Raw genomic sequence first — 16,474 nt, forward strand, 5'->3', positions numbered from 1 at the left:
CATCCCAGGCCCTCCCCAGTCATCCTGACTTTTGTCCTGCCACTGGACTTCGATGACTCTGGGAGAGTGGGGCAAATGACTTTATGCAACTCTGCCTCACTTAAGTGCAATTTATGCATAAGTCAAGATATCACCCCCGAGAAGCAGAGGTGTGGCTAAGTCTCTAGTCTAGAGTCAGCAGAGAGAGAGGGAGAAAGCAAGGCTGGAAAGCTGTAGGCTTCATAGTAGAGGACTTCATTCAAATAAGGGGTCAGGGTGAGGAGAAAGAGGGTGGGTGCCAGAAGGAAAAGTCCTGGCTCTCAGCCAGCTTTGGGGGAAGATAGAAACGGCCTGGGGTCTGCTCCTTTCAAAAAAAGGGGGGTGGGGTGGGGGTGGGAACAAGTAGAAAGGACCAAGTAGGGAGCATCCAACTTCTCCCCTCCTTGGTGACCCCTCCTGGTTAAACCTTCCTTTATGGATAAGTATCTAATTTAGGTGTAGACACTTTTAGATACTCTCTTCTTTCTGGCTTTGCTTCAAATGAATTAAAGCCTTGAACAAAAAAGATAAGCAAGGAGGTATGGGGTTTTCTTGCCAGAGATTCTGGAGGGGCTTGCCATTCTCCAGCTCATTTTACAGATGAGGAAACTGAGGCAAACTGGGTTAAGTGACTTGCCCAAGGTCACACAGCTAGTAAGTGTCTGAGGCCGGATTTGAACTCAGGAAGATGAATCTTTCTGACGCTAGGCCCAGTGCTCTGTGCACTATGGCGCCACCTAGCTGTCCTTTAAGCATGTGTGTGTGTGTGTGTGTGTGTGTGTGTGTGTGTGTGTGTGCCAGGCACAGTGCCAAGTGTTCTACAAATATTATTTCATTTGATCCTCCTAAAAACCCTGGGAAGTAGGTGCTGTCATCATCCCAACTTTATAGCTGAGGAGACGGAGACAAACAGAGGTTAAAGTCATACAGCAAGTAAGTGTCTGAGGCTGGATTTGAACTCAAGGTCTTCCTGACTCCAGGCCCAGCAGTCTATCCACTGTGCCACCTAGATGCCTAGGAGCAGAGTAGTTTTACCTTCTTTTGATCATCTTTAATACATCTTTTCCAAAGAGTGGACCTGCATCTTCCATGTTTTTCTTCTTTATCTGTGCATAGGTTAATGAAACTCTTTTTGCTGTCCTGAGCATTTTTTTTCAAACAGATCATTAGAGAAATACTTTCCCTTGTTAGTCTTGACTTGGTTACTATTCTTAGATAAGAGGTGGGCAGCAGACTGGGATGGGAGGAGGATCAGAGGAAGGGATGAGCATGGTGGCAGGACATTCAGAGCTGGATAGTTGTGAGGCTGGCTACATAAAGTGGGTTAGATGAGTTTATAGTCACTTACTCACCAATTAAGATAACTCAACCCCAAGGAAGAGTTCTAAAATTGAGGAAATTCATTTCTCCAAACTATTTGAAGGTCTAGTTCAGAGGTGCCATTCTACCATGAAAATAATGATGTATTTATTGGCAGTTATCATCTAAGTCTTAGTTTAGGCTGTGTTACAGTTTTACTTCCAAAAAAATTGTTACTTGCTCATTAACTGCTTGTTTTAAGTCTCGCCTAATCCCCTGGTTCTGTGGAGTTGCCTTGTCCTCATCCAGTTCTAGTTTGTGCAATGTATACCTGGATTTGTGGTTCGGGACAACTTAGGCATATTTATTCATTACATTGTTGTCTATCCGTTATTATCTAGGTTGTGAAAGCAATGGGTCATGAAGAATGAGAAAAATGTGCAAAAAAAGACTGCAAACTTTATCCTTGCATAGCAACAGGACAAACATTTTCTTTGTTTTGATTTTCTAAGATTTCGAGATTCGTTAGAATTTGACACCGTTATAGTCCATGCCATACAGACTGAGCACAAAATTTCCACATATCGGCTTTTGAAACTCTCAGGGAAGTACAACAAAGCCAGACGACTGAGTCAGACGGAAAGAAGAGCAAGCAAGTTTGATTGGAAGGAAAAAGAAGTAGTACTCATCAAGAGAGAGAGCCAAAAAGATACAGGTAACCTCGGTGGGAGCACAGATTGTTGATTCTCTTTTAATTTGGATTTCCAACTTGCTTCTGAATTCAGTAAACAGTTCTTGGCTATGTCCATTAAACCTACTACGAGGCTAGGCTCTTGGTTCCTCCCTTCCATGCTAGCTGTTCAGAACTGAGTGCTGAAAGCAGGGGGTCAGGAGTGGCTGAAGGCGTGGTGTGACTGGAAATGTGTAACTCCATTCCCCTAACAGTTTTCAGTTCCAGTTTCTCTTTCACGACCATTCCTTTGTACACTGTTCTGCTTCCTTGTGTGAACTCCCAGAGAATGTCTACTTTTCTCAGGTCATAGAAATAGGCCCGAGATCTAAGATGTTTCCTAGAGTAATCTGTCTTTCATCTTCTAATTCAGTCAGTCAGCAAACATTTTTTTAATTTATTATTCATTTTTGACCTTCTTTTTTCTTTTTAAATGTTGAGTTCCAAATTCTCTCCTTCCTTTCCACCTCCTTCCCCACCCACTGGGAAGACAAGCAAAAAGATATCGTACATGATATAGTTACGTACATGAAATCGTGCAAAACATTTCTATATTAGTCATATTTCCAAAAAAAAGCAAGAAAAATAAAGAAAGTGAGAAAATGATACTTCAGTTTGCAATCAGAGTCCATCAATTCTTTCTCTGGAGGTGGACAGCATTTTTTCATCATGACTCCTTTGGAGTTGTCTTAGATTCCTGATTCCACCTAGCTGCCCTTTAAGCATATATATGTCGCAATATTGGTAAGAGTAGCCAAGCCTTTCACAGTTGATCATCATTTCAACATTGCCATTACTGTGCACAGTAGTCTCCCAGTTCTTCTCCTCTCACTTTGCATTGGATTATATAGGTCTTTAGCAAACATTTATTAAGCCATTACTGAAGGGGTTTAGTCAAAATGGTTACGGAACCAATTGCCAGGCATTGTGCTAAGCTCTGGGAATACAAAGAGATAAAAATACCATCCCTGCCCTTAAGGAGCTCACATTCCAATGGGGAAGATAACATGTAAATAACCGTACATATAAGAAATATACAGTGTAAATGGAGGGTAATCTCAGAGAGAAGGCACTGGCTAGGTGAATGAGAAGGGAGGAAGGAACTGAGCCTGGGAAAGGCCTTTTGCAGATGTTGAAGGCAGTCAGGGAAGCTAGGAGCAGGAGAGAGAAGAGGGGAGCCAGCATTTCAGGCATGGCCATGGGGAGATCGAGGAACATTGTGTCGTTTATGAGGAACAACAGAGGGCCAGTGTTGCTAAATTATAGAAGGAGTAAAGTGTAAGAAGACTAAATAAACAGGTTTTGAAGGTCTTTAAACACCAAAAAGAGGGCAGCTAGGTGGTACAGTGGATACACTGCCAGGCCTGGAGTCACAGCCTCAGACACTTACTAGTTGTGTGACCCTGGACAAGTCACTTAACCCTATTTGCTTCAGTTTCCTCATCTATAAAATGAGCTGGAGAAGGAAATGGCAAACCACTCCAGTATCTCTGGCAAGAAAGTCCCAAATGGGGTCACAAAGAGTAGCACCCAACTGAAAATGAAACACCCCCCAAAAAAGATTTTTATATTTTATCTTGGAGGTAATAGGGAGCCCCTGGAATTTATTCAGTTGGAAGGTGAGACCTGTGCTTTCACAAAATTGGCCTTAATTTCAATGTTCCACCTGCTTCCAAGGCTTTGTTCCTTAAACAGTGAGGGTAAAGCCATCTGGGTCACAGTCATGAAAACTTTTCTTACCCTCTATTCCCAATCATCCACTGCCTATGACAATGCACTGGATGGATGAGACACAAGTATTAAGTAAGCTGGAAACAGAGAATCACAGAAATGTTCAAATGATATTACCAACCAAGGATCAAGCAATCCACTGCAGCCAGTTTCCCTGAAAACAAGTGACTAGTGCCTACCACTTTACTAAGACAAATTATAATCAGGCTTCTTCAGCTAACAATAAGAGAGTCACCTGTCGTTAACTGGGAAAAGAACATTGGATTTATTTCCTCCCACCCTGGCTAATAAGAAAATAATAATGTATGCTTTATGGCATAATAAATTTTGAATTTGAAGCATCTCAAAGGTCAACCCCTCCCCACATATGGATGAGAAAACTGAGACATTTTGAAGTTCAACATGTGTCACGCAGTTAATAAATATCTGAGGTGAATTTGAACCCAGATCTTCCTGCCTCCACGGCCAGTGGCCTATCCACTGCACCATGTTGCCTTTCTTCTAAGCCCTCAAAGGGGAGAATTTCCCTCCACTTTCCTACCAGATTCTCTGAGGGTGGCAGAACTTGTAGCAACATTTGGTTTAAGGATAAAAATGGAAAGATGACAACAAACAATAGATTAATACCCTGCTCCATCAATCAATCCAATAAGCAGAGAGTCTCCCTACCAATAGACTTTGAGAGTAGGGCTACAAAAGAAAAATGGACGACATCTGATTATCATAACAAACTAATTTTACCTTCCAGGGCAGTAGAGACAACACATTTGGAATGCACTCATGGGGGATAATAAATATGGGAAAAGTAGCTAGATTTAACCAAGTGTTCATAAAGGACATCTGTGCTGTGGGCAACACAGTTGTAAGGGTGTTGAGGGCCTATAACACAAAGTATATGAAGGAGGAAAGATACAAAAAGCATGGGAAAAAGTCTCAGACCTTACTAAAATCACAAAAAGTCACCTGAGAGAACATTAACACCTACAGACCTCCATGCCTACCTTCCTAATTATGCAAAATCTTTCTCTAAATTGAGGACATCCTCAATTAAGCAGGCTTTCATAAGTAATTCAACAATGGACCACATTATTATCACTTCATAATTGACTGAAAGAATTAGGGAATCTGAGGTTGCGCTATGCTTATTGTTTATTGATTATAAAAAGGCATTTGGTTCTGTAGATCAGTAAGCTACCTCAAAAGCTTGCTTTTCCAGCATTCTCCTGATCATACATTAGAATCACTCAAAATTAATTGAAGGATATAACAGAAACAATCCTGTCCATAGGCCCTCTGATCATAAACCGTAATCAAAGTATAAGGCAGAGACATGTGTCCTCACCAGAGATGTTCATCGTTGGGATGGAAGCAGTTTAGCACAGAGTCCAAGGTGAAAAGGTACTCTTTGCAGATGGTGCCCTAAGACACCAAAGAGTCTCCCGAAAGAGATCTATGAGCATCTGCGCCCACCATGAACACAGGAAAGACCAAGTGCATGAAGAATGTCTATCGTTGAGATTACGACTTGCAGTGGGATGGACAATCTGTAGAACGTGTTTATCAGTATACATATCGGGGACAGTTAGAGTTAGAACAGGAAGGGGAACTGAAGGAGAGAGCCCAGAGTTGAACAGGAGGAAGAGAGGAGGCCGTATTACTTTCTTTTTTTCTTTTCTTTTTTTAAAATTTAATTTATTTAATATATTTAGTTTTCAGCATTGATTTTCACAAGAGTTTGAATTACAAATTTTCTCCCCATTTCTACCCTCCCCCCCACTCCAAGATGGCGTATATTCTGGTTGCCCTGTTCCCCAGTCAGCCCCTCCCTTCTGTCACCCCACTCCCCTCCCATCCCCTTTTCCCTTCCTTTCTTGTAGGGCAAGATAAATTTCTGCACCCCATTGCCTGTGTATCTTATTTTCTAGTTGCATGCAAAAACTATTTTTTTTTGTTTTTGAACATCTGTTTTTGAAACTTCGAGTTCCAAATTCTCTCCCCTCTTCCCTTCCCACCCACCCTCCCTAAGAAGTCAAGCAATTCAACATAGGCCACATGCGTATCATTATGTATAACCCTTCCACAATACTCATGTTGTGAAAGACCAACTATATTTTGCTCCTTCCTAACCTATCCCCCTTTATCCAGTTTTCTCCCTTGACCCTGTCCCTTTTCAAAAGTGTTTGCTTTTGATTACCTCCTCCCCCATCTGCCTTCCCTTCTATCATCCCCCCTTTTTTATCTTCTTCCTCCTTCTTTCCTGTGGGGTAAGATACCCAATTGAGTGTGTATAGTATTCCCTCCTCAGGTCAGATCTGATGAGAGCAAGATTCACTCACTCCCCCTCACCTACCTTCTCTTCTCTTCCTACAGAACTGCTTTTTCTTGCTACTTTTGTGCAAGATAATTTACCCCATTCTATCTCTCCCTTTCTCCCTCTCTCAATATATTCCTCTCTCATCCCTTAATTTGATTTTATTTCTTTTAGATATCATCCCTTCATCTTCAGCTCACCCTGTGCCCTATCTCTCTCTCTCTCTCTCTCTCTCTCTATGTATATATATATATATATATATATATACACATAGATATATACACATACATATATATATACACATACATATATACATACATACACACACATATACATATATATATATATAATATATATATATATATATATACACACATATATATATGCATATTCCCTTCAGCTACCCTAATACTGAGGTCTCATGAATCAAACACATCATCTTTCCATGTAGGAATGTAAAGAAAACAGTTCAACTTTAGTAAGTCCCTTGCAATTTATTTTTCTTGTTCTTTTTCTTGATTACCTTTACATGCTTCTCTTGATTCTTGTGTTTGAAAGTCAAATTTTCTATTCAGCTCTGGTCTTTTCACTGAGAAAGCTTGAAAGTCCTCTATTTTATTGAAAATCCATATTTTGCCTTGGAGCATGATACTCAGTTTTGCTGGGTAGGTGATTCTTGGTTTTAATCCTAGCTCCATTGACCTCTGGAATATCGTATTTCAAGCCCTTCGGTCCCTTAATGTAGAAGCTGCTAGATCTTGGGTTATTCTGATTATGTTTCCACAATACTCAAATTGTTTCTTTCTGGCTGCTTGCAGTATTTTCTCCTTGATCTGGGAGCTCTGGAATTTGGCAACAATATTCCTAGGAGATTTCTTTTTGGGATCTATTTGAGGAGGCAATCTGTGGATTCTTTCAATTTCTATTTTGCCCTGTGGCTCTAGAATATCAGGGCAGTTCTCCTTGATAATTTCTTGAAAGATGATGTCTAGGCTCTTTTTTTGATCATGGCTTTCAGGTAGTCCAATAATTTTTAAATTCTCTCTCCTGGATCTACTTTCCAGGTCAGTGGTTTTTCCAAGGAGATACTTCACATTGTCTTCCACTTTTTCATTCCTTTGGTTCTGTTTTATAATATCTTGATTTCTCATAAAGTCACTAGCTTCCACTTGCTCCAATCTAATTTTTAAGGTAGTATTTTCTTCAGTGGTCTTTTGGACCTCCTTTTCCATTTGGCTCATTCTGCCTTTCAAGGCATTCTTCTCCTCATTGGCTATTTGGAGCTCTTTTGCCATTTGAGTTAGTCTATTTTTTAAGGTGTTATTTTCTTCAGTATATTTTTCAGTATTTTTTGGGTCTCCTTTAGCAAGTCATTGACTTGTTTTTCATAGTTTTCTCACATCCTTCTCATTTCTCTTCCCAATTTTTCCTCTACTTCTCTAACTTGCTCTTCCAAATCCTTTTTGAGCTCTTCCAAGGCCTGAGACCAGTTCATGTTTTTCTTGGAGGCTTTTGTTGTAGGCTCTTTGACTTTGTTGACTTCTTCTGGCTGTATGTTTTAGTCTTCTTTGTCACCAAAGAAAGATTCCAAAGTCTGAGACTGAATCTGGGTGCGTTTTCACTGCCTGGCCATGTTCCCAGCCAACTTACTTGACCCTTGAGTTTTTGGTAGGGGTATGACTGCTTGTAGAGTAAATAGTACTATGTTCCAAGCTTGGGGGGATGCGCTGTTGATTTCAGAGCTCTTACAGCCAGCTCTGCCACACCAGCACTCCTCCTTCCCCAAGAACCCCCAACCCAGACTGGACTTAGATCTTCAGCAGGCTCTGAACTCCTGCTCTGATCCACCACTTAATTCCTGCCACCAGGTGGGCCTGGGGCCAGAAGCAACTGCAGCTGTAGTTCTGTAGCTGCCCCACCTCCACTGCCCCTGGGGCGGTGGCTGAACCACAAACTCTATTCCCCTGTCCCCAGCAGCTTTTCCCACTAACCTTCTCTGTTGTCTTTGGTGTTTGTGGTTTGAGAAGTCTGGTAACTGCTGCAGCTCACTGATTCAGGGCGCTAGGGCACATCCGCCCAGCTCCTGGTCTGGTTGGTCCGTGCGTGCCACTCACGCTGGGCTCTGCTCCGCTCCACTCTGCTCCCAGCTCTGTGAGGGATAGACCTTACCCAGAGACCATCCAGGCTGTCCTGGGCTGGAGCCCTGCTTCCCTCTGCTATTTTGTGGGTTCTGCAGTTCTAGAATTGGTTCAGAGCTATTTTTTATAGGTTTTTGGAGGGACTTGGTGGGGAGCTCACGCTAGTCCCTGCTTTCCAGCTGCCATCTTGGCTCTGCCCCTGTCCATATTACTTTCAAGAAATTATAGAATTCCTTTAACGACCCTTGGGCTTCTCCCCAAAACAAAGGTCTGTCTTTTTAATATTAATATTCTACCAAAGTTTTTATATAACTGAGAAACATGGAATACAAGAGTCTCTGAAGAAGTGGTGATGAACATCATACAGAGGGTAATGGAGAGGCTGTTAGGTGTAAGACAATCTTTTCCTTCCCCAACTCCTTGTTGCTCTCTGGTTATAGACATAAAGATCTGCTTCCTCAAAGTATACCCAAACTTGACCAACCCCTGCTGAAATCCTTTCTTTGAGATATGTGTGTGTGTATGTGTGTATACATACGCATACATATATATGTATATATACACACACATATATGTGTGTATATACATATATATGTGTGTGTGTATATGTGTGTATAGTTTCAGTTGTGTTTGAGTCGTTGTGACCCTATTTGAGGTTTTCTTGGTAAAGATACTGGAGTAGTTTGCCATTTCCTTTTCCAGCTCATTTTACAGATGAGGAAATTGAGGCAGACAGGGTTGAGTGACTTGCCCAGGGCCACACAGTGTCTGTGTGTCTAAGTGTCTGAGGCCAGATTTGAAGTCAGGAAGACGAGTCTGGCACTCAATCCACTCCACCACCCAGCTGTGATATAGATATAGATATATAAAAAGAGAGATGGGACTAATTCTTCCAATCAATCCCCAAACATTTCCTATGTGTCATCTGTTTGATTTTATCAAATGGCTTGAAGCACTTCCCTCCTTCCAGATTAAGAACTTTTTGGCCCCTAGATTGCTACTTCGATTGATCAGGTCTGCAACTCTATCAAAGAAGTAGTCTTACCTGATAAAAGTAAGGGCATAGAGCACCTAATTGATTATATTAGGTGTAAGACACCTGTTTTATAATATCCTCCAGGATTTTAATGGGCAGCCAGGTTGTGCAGTGTATAGAGTGCTGGGCCTGGAATCAGTCATTAAGACCTGAATTCAAATCAGCCTCAGACTTTTTCTAGCTGTGTGACCCTGAGATAGTAACTTAACCCTGTTTGCCTCAGTTTCCTCATCTGTAAAACGATCTGGAGAAGGAAATGCCAAACCACTCCAGTATCTTTGCCTAGAAAACCACAAGTGGGATCATGAAGAGTCAAACACAACTGAAATGAACAAACAACAATTTGTTGGATGTGTTAGTATTAGAACATTTGTAGTTAAGATGCTTGATAGCTTCATCTTGTTCCTCACTGAAAAGATTTTTAAAATGTTTTGAACAGTTCCAGTCACTGGTGGAGTAGAGGAGATCTTTGTTGAAAAGGAAAAGGAAAAGGAAAAGAAAGGTCGACCCAGGACCCTAAGTGAATTCATTGTGGAAAACCAAGTTGGTAAAATGAAGAAAATTATGGTAAAAGCTGAAAAAGCCCAAAATAAGATCTTACAGCGGAGAAAAGAATGGGAGGAACTGTGAGTCTTATTTCAGAAACTCTACTATGCCATAAAAGGATGTTATAGAAGAAATTCCCTACTTTCTATTGTTAAAAAACAACAAAAACAAACAAAACCCTATGAACTGTTAAATGGAAGAAACCCCAGGCCCAAAAAGGGGGACCTGGAATGAACTAAAGTGTGATCATAGTTTACACAGATTATAAATGCATTTATTGCCTGAGAAGGAAAAGTTTGCAAGCTGGGACACTGTCAGTGTTATGACGTGTTCAAAGCCCAGTTGGAAAGAGTGAGATATTTATATAATTTTTGGACAAAGAAAGGAGAAAAGGTGGGAATTTGGGCAGATGCTAGGAAGAAAGTCCCCGGAAACAAGGGAAATGATGAATTCCAGGTGTCAGAGTTGAGGCCCTTTGATAAACAAATCAGAAGGCATTTTTGGTGATAAGCAGTCAAGGCTTAATAAGGAGATGTCTCCAAAAACAGGACATTCCAAGGGTCTCATAACCAAAGTTAGGGGAATCTCTGGAGATAAAGTTCTCTCCAGAAAACCATAAAATTGGATGTATCTATAGTCTCATAACCTTTGGTCAGGAAAGTCTGAAGACAGGGATGTCTCTTGAAGGTCCATAAGCCCCCAAATGGCTCAGAGTCTGCTTCAAAGCTAGTATGAACTTCCAGCTGGGTTTCACTGCAAAGGACTGTTGGTATGTCAAGCAGCCTTGGGCATCAGAAATCCTCCTGATTGACCTGTTGTGCTATTCCATTGTCTGAATCCTGTGTGGAAAAGGGAAGCTTTAACATATTTAATTGATGAGTATGATCATGACAGAACCCGTGTTCACACTATTAACATGTCAGAACTGTGACTCCAGCCTCCAAAGAGAGGCACAGCATTGAACAAAGCTTGTATTAATATGGTACTCCCTCATGAACAGCTCTGCCTAGTGTGTTTTTTGCCAGAGTATTTTACCAACCAAGTCCCCACCAATGGCTTCTCCTACTCATGAATGTTGACTTCCTCTAGTCTTGCCCTGGAGGGTGGGCATTAATTATAATACATTAGGATACTCCATCCTTGACTTTTCCCTGGAAATGCCCCCTTTTCAGGGTACAGGCCGAATGAGGATGCAGTGGGGGGATTCACTTTAGTCCCTTGAAGGTATATTGCCTTCACCCCCTTTGCTCTGCAAGCAAGCACTTCAAGGGCTAACAACTCTAAGTTAAGGCAACGTGGGAGGGTTTGGTGCCATCAAACTCAAATAGAAACTGGGCCACTGATACACAAGGATCCCTGTGTTGACTTAGTTTTAAAATGTAATATTATCTATGTTTTATTGCATTTTTATTTATCTTGTTAAGTATTTCCCAATTACATTTTAACCTGGCTCTGCTGCATTCAGGAGGGATGCTGGCTGCATGAAGCCCTCAGCAATGTGTTTACCTATTTCACTGCATAATCGTTACAGATTTTATGCCAGCTTTTGCAAAAAAAAAGGTGAGGTGTGACCATTACGTGAAGTTTTAAAAACTCATGCCGATATTACTTAAAAATCATTTATTACTAAAACTGTCTGTAGTGCAAGATTAGGATGCACAGAATACTCGTGAATATATGTTAAAATGACAAATGTGTATGTGCTAAGAAAGAAATTCCAAATAGATAAATGTGAATCCATACGCCGTTGGTGAAGACATTGCTGCTCTGTTTACCTTTTAAGCTATATGGTGAACAGAATTATACCATGCACCAATTATGCAATGAAAGGTTATAAACCAATCTTTGTATTGAAAAAACAGGGTGCAATGATTATGTAGTGAAATATGGTATCACCTCTGATAGTGAGCACTGGACATGGAGCAAGGAAGGCCTAGGTTCAAATTTTACTTCAGGTGCATACTAGCTTTGGAACCCTAGGCAAGTCACTTAACCCCTGGGGTCCTCATTTTTCTCATTGGTAAAACAAAGATAAAAATGTATCATTCTATCTCATTTTATCGCTTGATTTTCAAACAAATGAAAAAAACCCATCCATTCAAAGGTTAAAAATTCATCCCAGAGGAAACATTCAGTCATTCACCTATCAGACAAAGAGGTGACCCGTGAAGGCAAGAGTTAACTCCCACAGGCATGTCTCTGGAGCTCTGTTCATTAAAAGAACAGGTGGGGAGAAGGGGACAGCCAAGGGGCAGTTGGCAAGATGTCCAGCATGGTGCTTGGTACATTGTTGGCCCTTAATAAATACTTGTTGATTGATTGATAGCCATCTGATCTCTGCTTGAAGGCCTGCTTACATCCTGAGTCAGCTCTTTGGACTTTTGGAAACCTCTAATTGTTAGTTGTTTTTTCTTTTTTAATGCTTACATGGAGCTGAAATCTGTCTTTCTGCAACTACCACAGATTTCTCCTAAAGGTCCCCTTTGGCACCAAGCAGAGCAAACTGAATCACTTTTCCATTGACTTTAAATAGACAGCTGTAATGGCCATTCTTGCTTTTCTCTTCTCCATGCTAAACATCCACAATTCCTTCAGGCAATTCCCATGGCATGATCTACCAATCTTCTCACCATCCTGATTGTGTTTTTCTGGATGTGATCTAGTTTATTCCCTAAATATACTAAATACGGTGCTCCAGAAGTGTCTTGAGAAGCGCAGAGCCAAGGTACCATCCCTTCCTTAAAAGCTCGTTCAAGTCCCACCATGATTCAGATTGTTTTGGAAGGTTTAAAAAAAACCCGACCACAATATTTGTTAATAAAAGCAATTATTTGGACCGTGTAGACAATGATAATTACATGACCCAGGCCTGAGTTTTTGACTTGAATTCTTTGTCATTAATTTACATGAAATTAGGCAAAAGGGACCTATGTGTTTGGTAATAACATATAACAATAACAGTAAGTCAATAAACAGGTCAATGCCAGGAACTATAAAGGCAAAAAAAAAAAAAAAGCTTAGGGCAGGTAGGTGGCACTGTGGTTAGAATAATGGGCCAAGAGTCTGGAAGACCTGAGTTCAAATCCAGTCTCAGACATTTCCTAGCTCTATAACCCTGGGCAAGTCGCTTAACCTCTACCAGCCTCAGTTTCCTCAACTGTACAATAGGCATCATAGCATCATACCTCCCAGGATTGTGAAAATCAAATGAGATAATATCTGTAAAGCACTTGGCGCAGTGCCTGACACATGGTAGGTGCTTAATAAATGCTTATTTCATTAAATGTTTATTCACTTATACATACACACAAATGTAAATGGGAGGTAATCTCAGTGGCAATGTATGAAGATGAGGATTTAAGTCCACTCCTTCTTATTCCAAGCCCAGTGCTCTTTACGCTGGGTCACATTTAGTTTATTTATGTTACTTTTCTTTTCCAAAAGATACAAAAGTAAACCTGAGGATGACTACGAGGATCCCAAAGATGTGCTGGCCATTAAAGAGGCCCAGAATAACATGGGGGACTTCAACCTCAAGACCGCCCCAGACTACAAGATCCCTGAACAAATGCGCATAAATGCTGCCAAGAAGGAGGAGGAAATTGGGATTCTAGAAGCGATGGTACAGATAAGCAAATTGGAGGGTTTTGAGTAAGGAACCTTTGGTTTTAAAAGTTGATTCCAGTTAGCTATGACATGGAATATTAAAGGAAACATAGGACTAGTAACTCCTCTTGATGTTAATGTTCACAGAACACTTTCCTCACCATCCCTATGAGGTAGGAAATGTAAGTATCATTCTTCCCATTTTACAGGTAAGTAAACTGACCGTCAGAAAAAGACAGATTTGTCCAGGGTCACATAGCTAGACTACACTCAAGGGGCAGCTAGGTGGTACAGTGAGTAGAGCACTGTCCCTGGCGTTAGGAGGACCTGAGTTCTAATCTGGCCTCAGACACTTGACACACTTGCTAGCTGCGTGACCTTGGGCAAGTCACCTAACCCAAATTGCCCTGCCTTCCGCCCTCCAAAAAGAAAAGACTAAACTCAAGTCCAACCAATGCCCCTTCATTGGCCTTTGGCATTAGAAGATGTAGTCAGAAAGCCTGGTTGAACCACACCTAGTACATTTGGAAGAAATCTGAAACAGAGGTAATAAAACATCTAAAAATACAGAGGGATCAATGTTTAAGATATTTCAAAGAGGGGATCATAAGATTATAGACCTAGAGCCAGTAGGGACCTCAGAAGCTATCTAGCCCAACAACTGGAGCCCAGAGAAGTTATTTGCCCAGGGTCACACAAGAGCATAGGGACACAGATGGGATCTGACTTCAAATGCAGGGTGTCCCAAAAGTTGTAATGCAGTTTAAAAATATTTAAGCTGTGATGTACGGTGCTTTTCCCACAGTACCATGAAATACCAGATTATTGGGAAAAGAATCATGGATGGCATTATTAGCACCCCCCTCCAAAAGGTGATCAAGCATGTATCAGTAACTACTTAGCCATATGCATGCTTTACCATCTCTATACAATATTAAAATGGTTGTTGTTGTTTTGTTGTTTGGTTGATTAGTCACATCTAACTCTTCATGACCCCATTTGGAGTTTTCTTGGCAAAAATACTGGAGTGGTTGGCCCTTTCCTTCTCCAGCTCATTTTACAGAAAAGGAAATAGAGGCAAACATAGGTTAAATGACTTGCCCAGAGTCACAGAGCTAGTAAGTATCTGAGACCTTATTTAAACTCAGGACCTCCTGGTTCCAAGCCTAGCGCTCTATCCACCATGCCCCAGCGGTTCCTGCATGTATTAAGAGTCACCTCAGTGAAAATAGACAGGCTTTTTTCACAGATGATTTTTACAACGAACTACATCATCTCAGTAACACAATTAAAGATAGAGAGAATACAAGATCCCATGCATTTACTGTGTGATGTTTACCACCTCCCTTCCCTGCCAAATCTTTTTAAATTCAAAGCTACCCTCCAGGATTGCTGGGGATGGGGTAGGGTTGAGGCTGGGAAGCTTGTACAACACAGGGATGGGATCTGATTAGGGAAGCATTATGAAATGAGAAAAGGTGTGGTTGTATTGGAGGGAAGCCCCACAATTGGCTATCTTGGAGGAGATAGGATGGAGCCTATCTTCCCGTATCTACTTGATTGATCCCCTTCCCCTTTAGGGTCCTTCTACTGCTCCAATTTTGGATACTTCTGCTTTAGACTTAACATCCCCAGTAGCCTAAGTGATTTGTCTAAGATCATCTGGGTGGTCTATGGCAGTCAAGACTAAAACCCAACTCTCCTTATCTCCTACTTAGGACTCTTTCCACTTTCCTTTCTTCATAGCAACACAAAGGTATATTACAATTTTGAGCAGGGAAGTACCATGGTTATACTCAGCCTTTAAGAATATCAGTTTATATGCTGCTTGAAAGCTAGTTTGGAGAAAGGATAGACCTAAAGGAGGGAGATGAATTATGAGACTGTTATATTCTAGAGTAAGAGGCAATGAAAGTGAATGAAAGTGATGGCTGTGTGAGTAAGGAGGAGACAAATGCAAGAGGAAATCTGAAGACAAAATTGGCGTGACCAGGCAGCTGATTGGAGATAGGGAGAGGGAAGAGAGTGAGGATTAGAGAATGGCACTGAAGTTTTGAAAGGGGCAAATAGAAGGATGGCGGCACTTTCAAAACTAGAGAAGTTTGGATAGAGGGTGGGTTCATGAGAAAAAAAATGAGGTATTTTGGACATTTTGAGAGTTTGAGATGCCTGTGGGACATCCAGTGATACTGCATTGGTGCTCAGGAGAGAGACTAAGGCTGGATATATAGATTTGAGGATCCTCTGCATAGAGAGAATAGATGCTATTCATGAAAGCTGATGAGGTCATCAAATGAAAGAGAAGATGGTTCAGGACAGAGTCTTTAGGTTCCTTCTCATTTAGGTGGTGTGACATGGGTAATGATACAACAAAGGAAATTGAAAAATTTAAAAGGACAGGTGATAGAGAGAGAGAGAGAGAGAGAGAGAGAGAGAGAGAGAGAGAGAGAGAGAGAGACGGAGAGACAGAGACAGAGAGAAAAATATGATGAAAACTCACAGAGAAGAGGTAACCTAGGAAGTCGATGGCCAACAGTGTCAAATGCTATAGAGGTCCAAAAGTGTTAGGATTAAGAAAAGATTGGCAATTAAGAGATGAGGTCAGAAGTCAGATTGCAAATGTTTGAGATGGAAGTTAGAGAAGTAGAAGTGGCATTGATAAGTGTAGACATTTTTTCCTAGTAGTTTGGTTGTGAAAGGAAGAAATGTAGAACCATAACCTGAGAGGCTGTTGAGGGTCAAATGAGAGTTCTTTGAGGTTGGGGGATAAATGAGTCATATGTTTGCAGGCAGCAGAGGAGCCATTAGATAGGGATAGACTGAAGATTGGAGGGAGGGGCTGTGATTTGGGGGGCAGTCTTCTGGAGAATATGGGAGGGTATAGGATGGATGATAAAAGCAAGAGAGGCTAGCTTTGGTGAGAAAGGCTACCTCTTCATTAGAGACTGCAGTAAAGGAGAAGAGGAGGGGTAAAGACACAGGGTGCTTTTATATTCTTCTCATAAAGAACTGCACAGACACCAAGGGAATATGTATAAAATACACACATATCTCTTGGA

General features: G+C 41.2%; 1 protein-coding gene across 1 annotated transcript in view; it reads left to right on the forward strand.

The window, feature by feature from the left end:
• CFAP44 (cilia and flagella associated protein 44) overlaps positions 1-16,474 on the forward strand; it is a 148,936-nt gene that overhangs the window by 89,970 nt on the left and 42,492 nt on the right. The window contains exons 21-23 of the mRNA XM_036746343.1: positions 1,830-2,032; positions 9,703-9,889; positions 13,254-13,431. Of these exons, the coding sequence (XP_036602238.1) occupies positions 1,830-2,032; positions 9,703-9,889; positions 13,254-13,431 (568 nt within the window). The remainder of the gene's footprint in view (positions 1-1,829; positions 2,033-9,702; positions 9,890-13,253; positions 13,432-16,474) is intronic.

Source organism: Trichosurus vulpecula, chromosome 2, assembly GCF_011100635.1.
Source record: "Trichosurus vulpecula isolate mTriVul1 chromosome 2, mTriVul1.pri, whole genome shotgun sequence".
Classification (NCBI taxonomy): Eukaryota; Metazoa; Chordata; class Mammalia; order Diprotodontia; family Phalangeridae; genus Trichosurus; species Trichosurus vulpecula.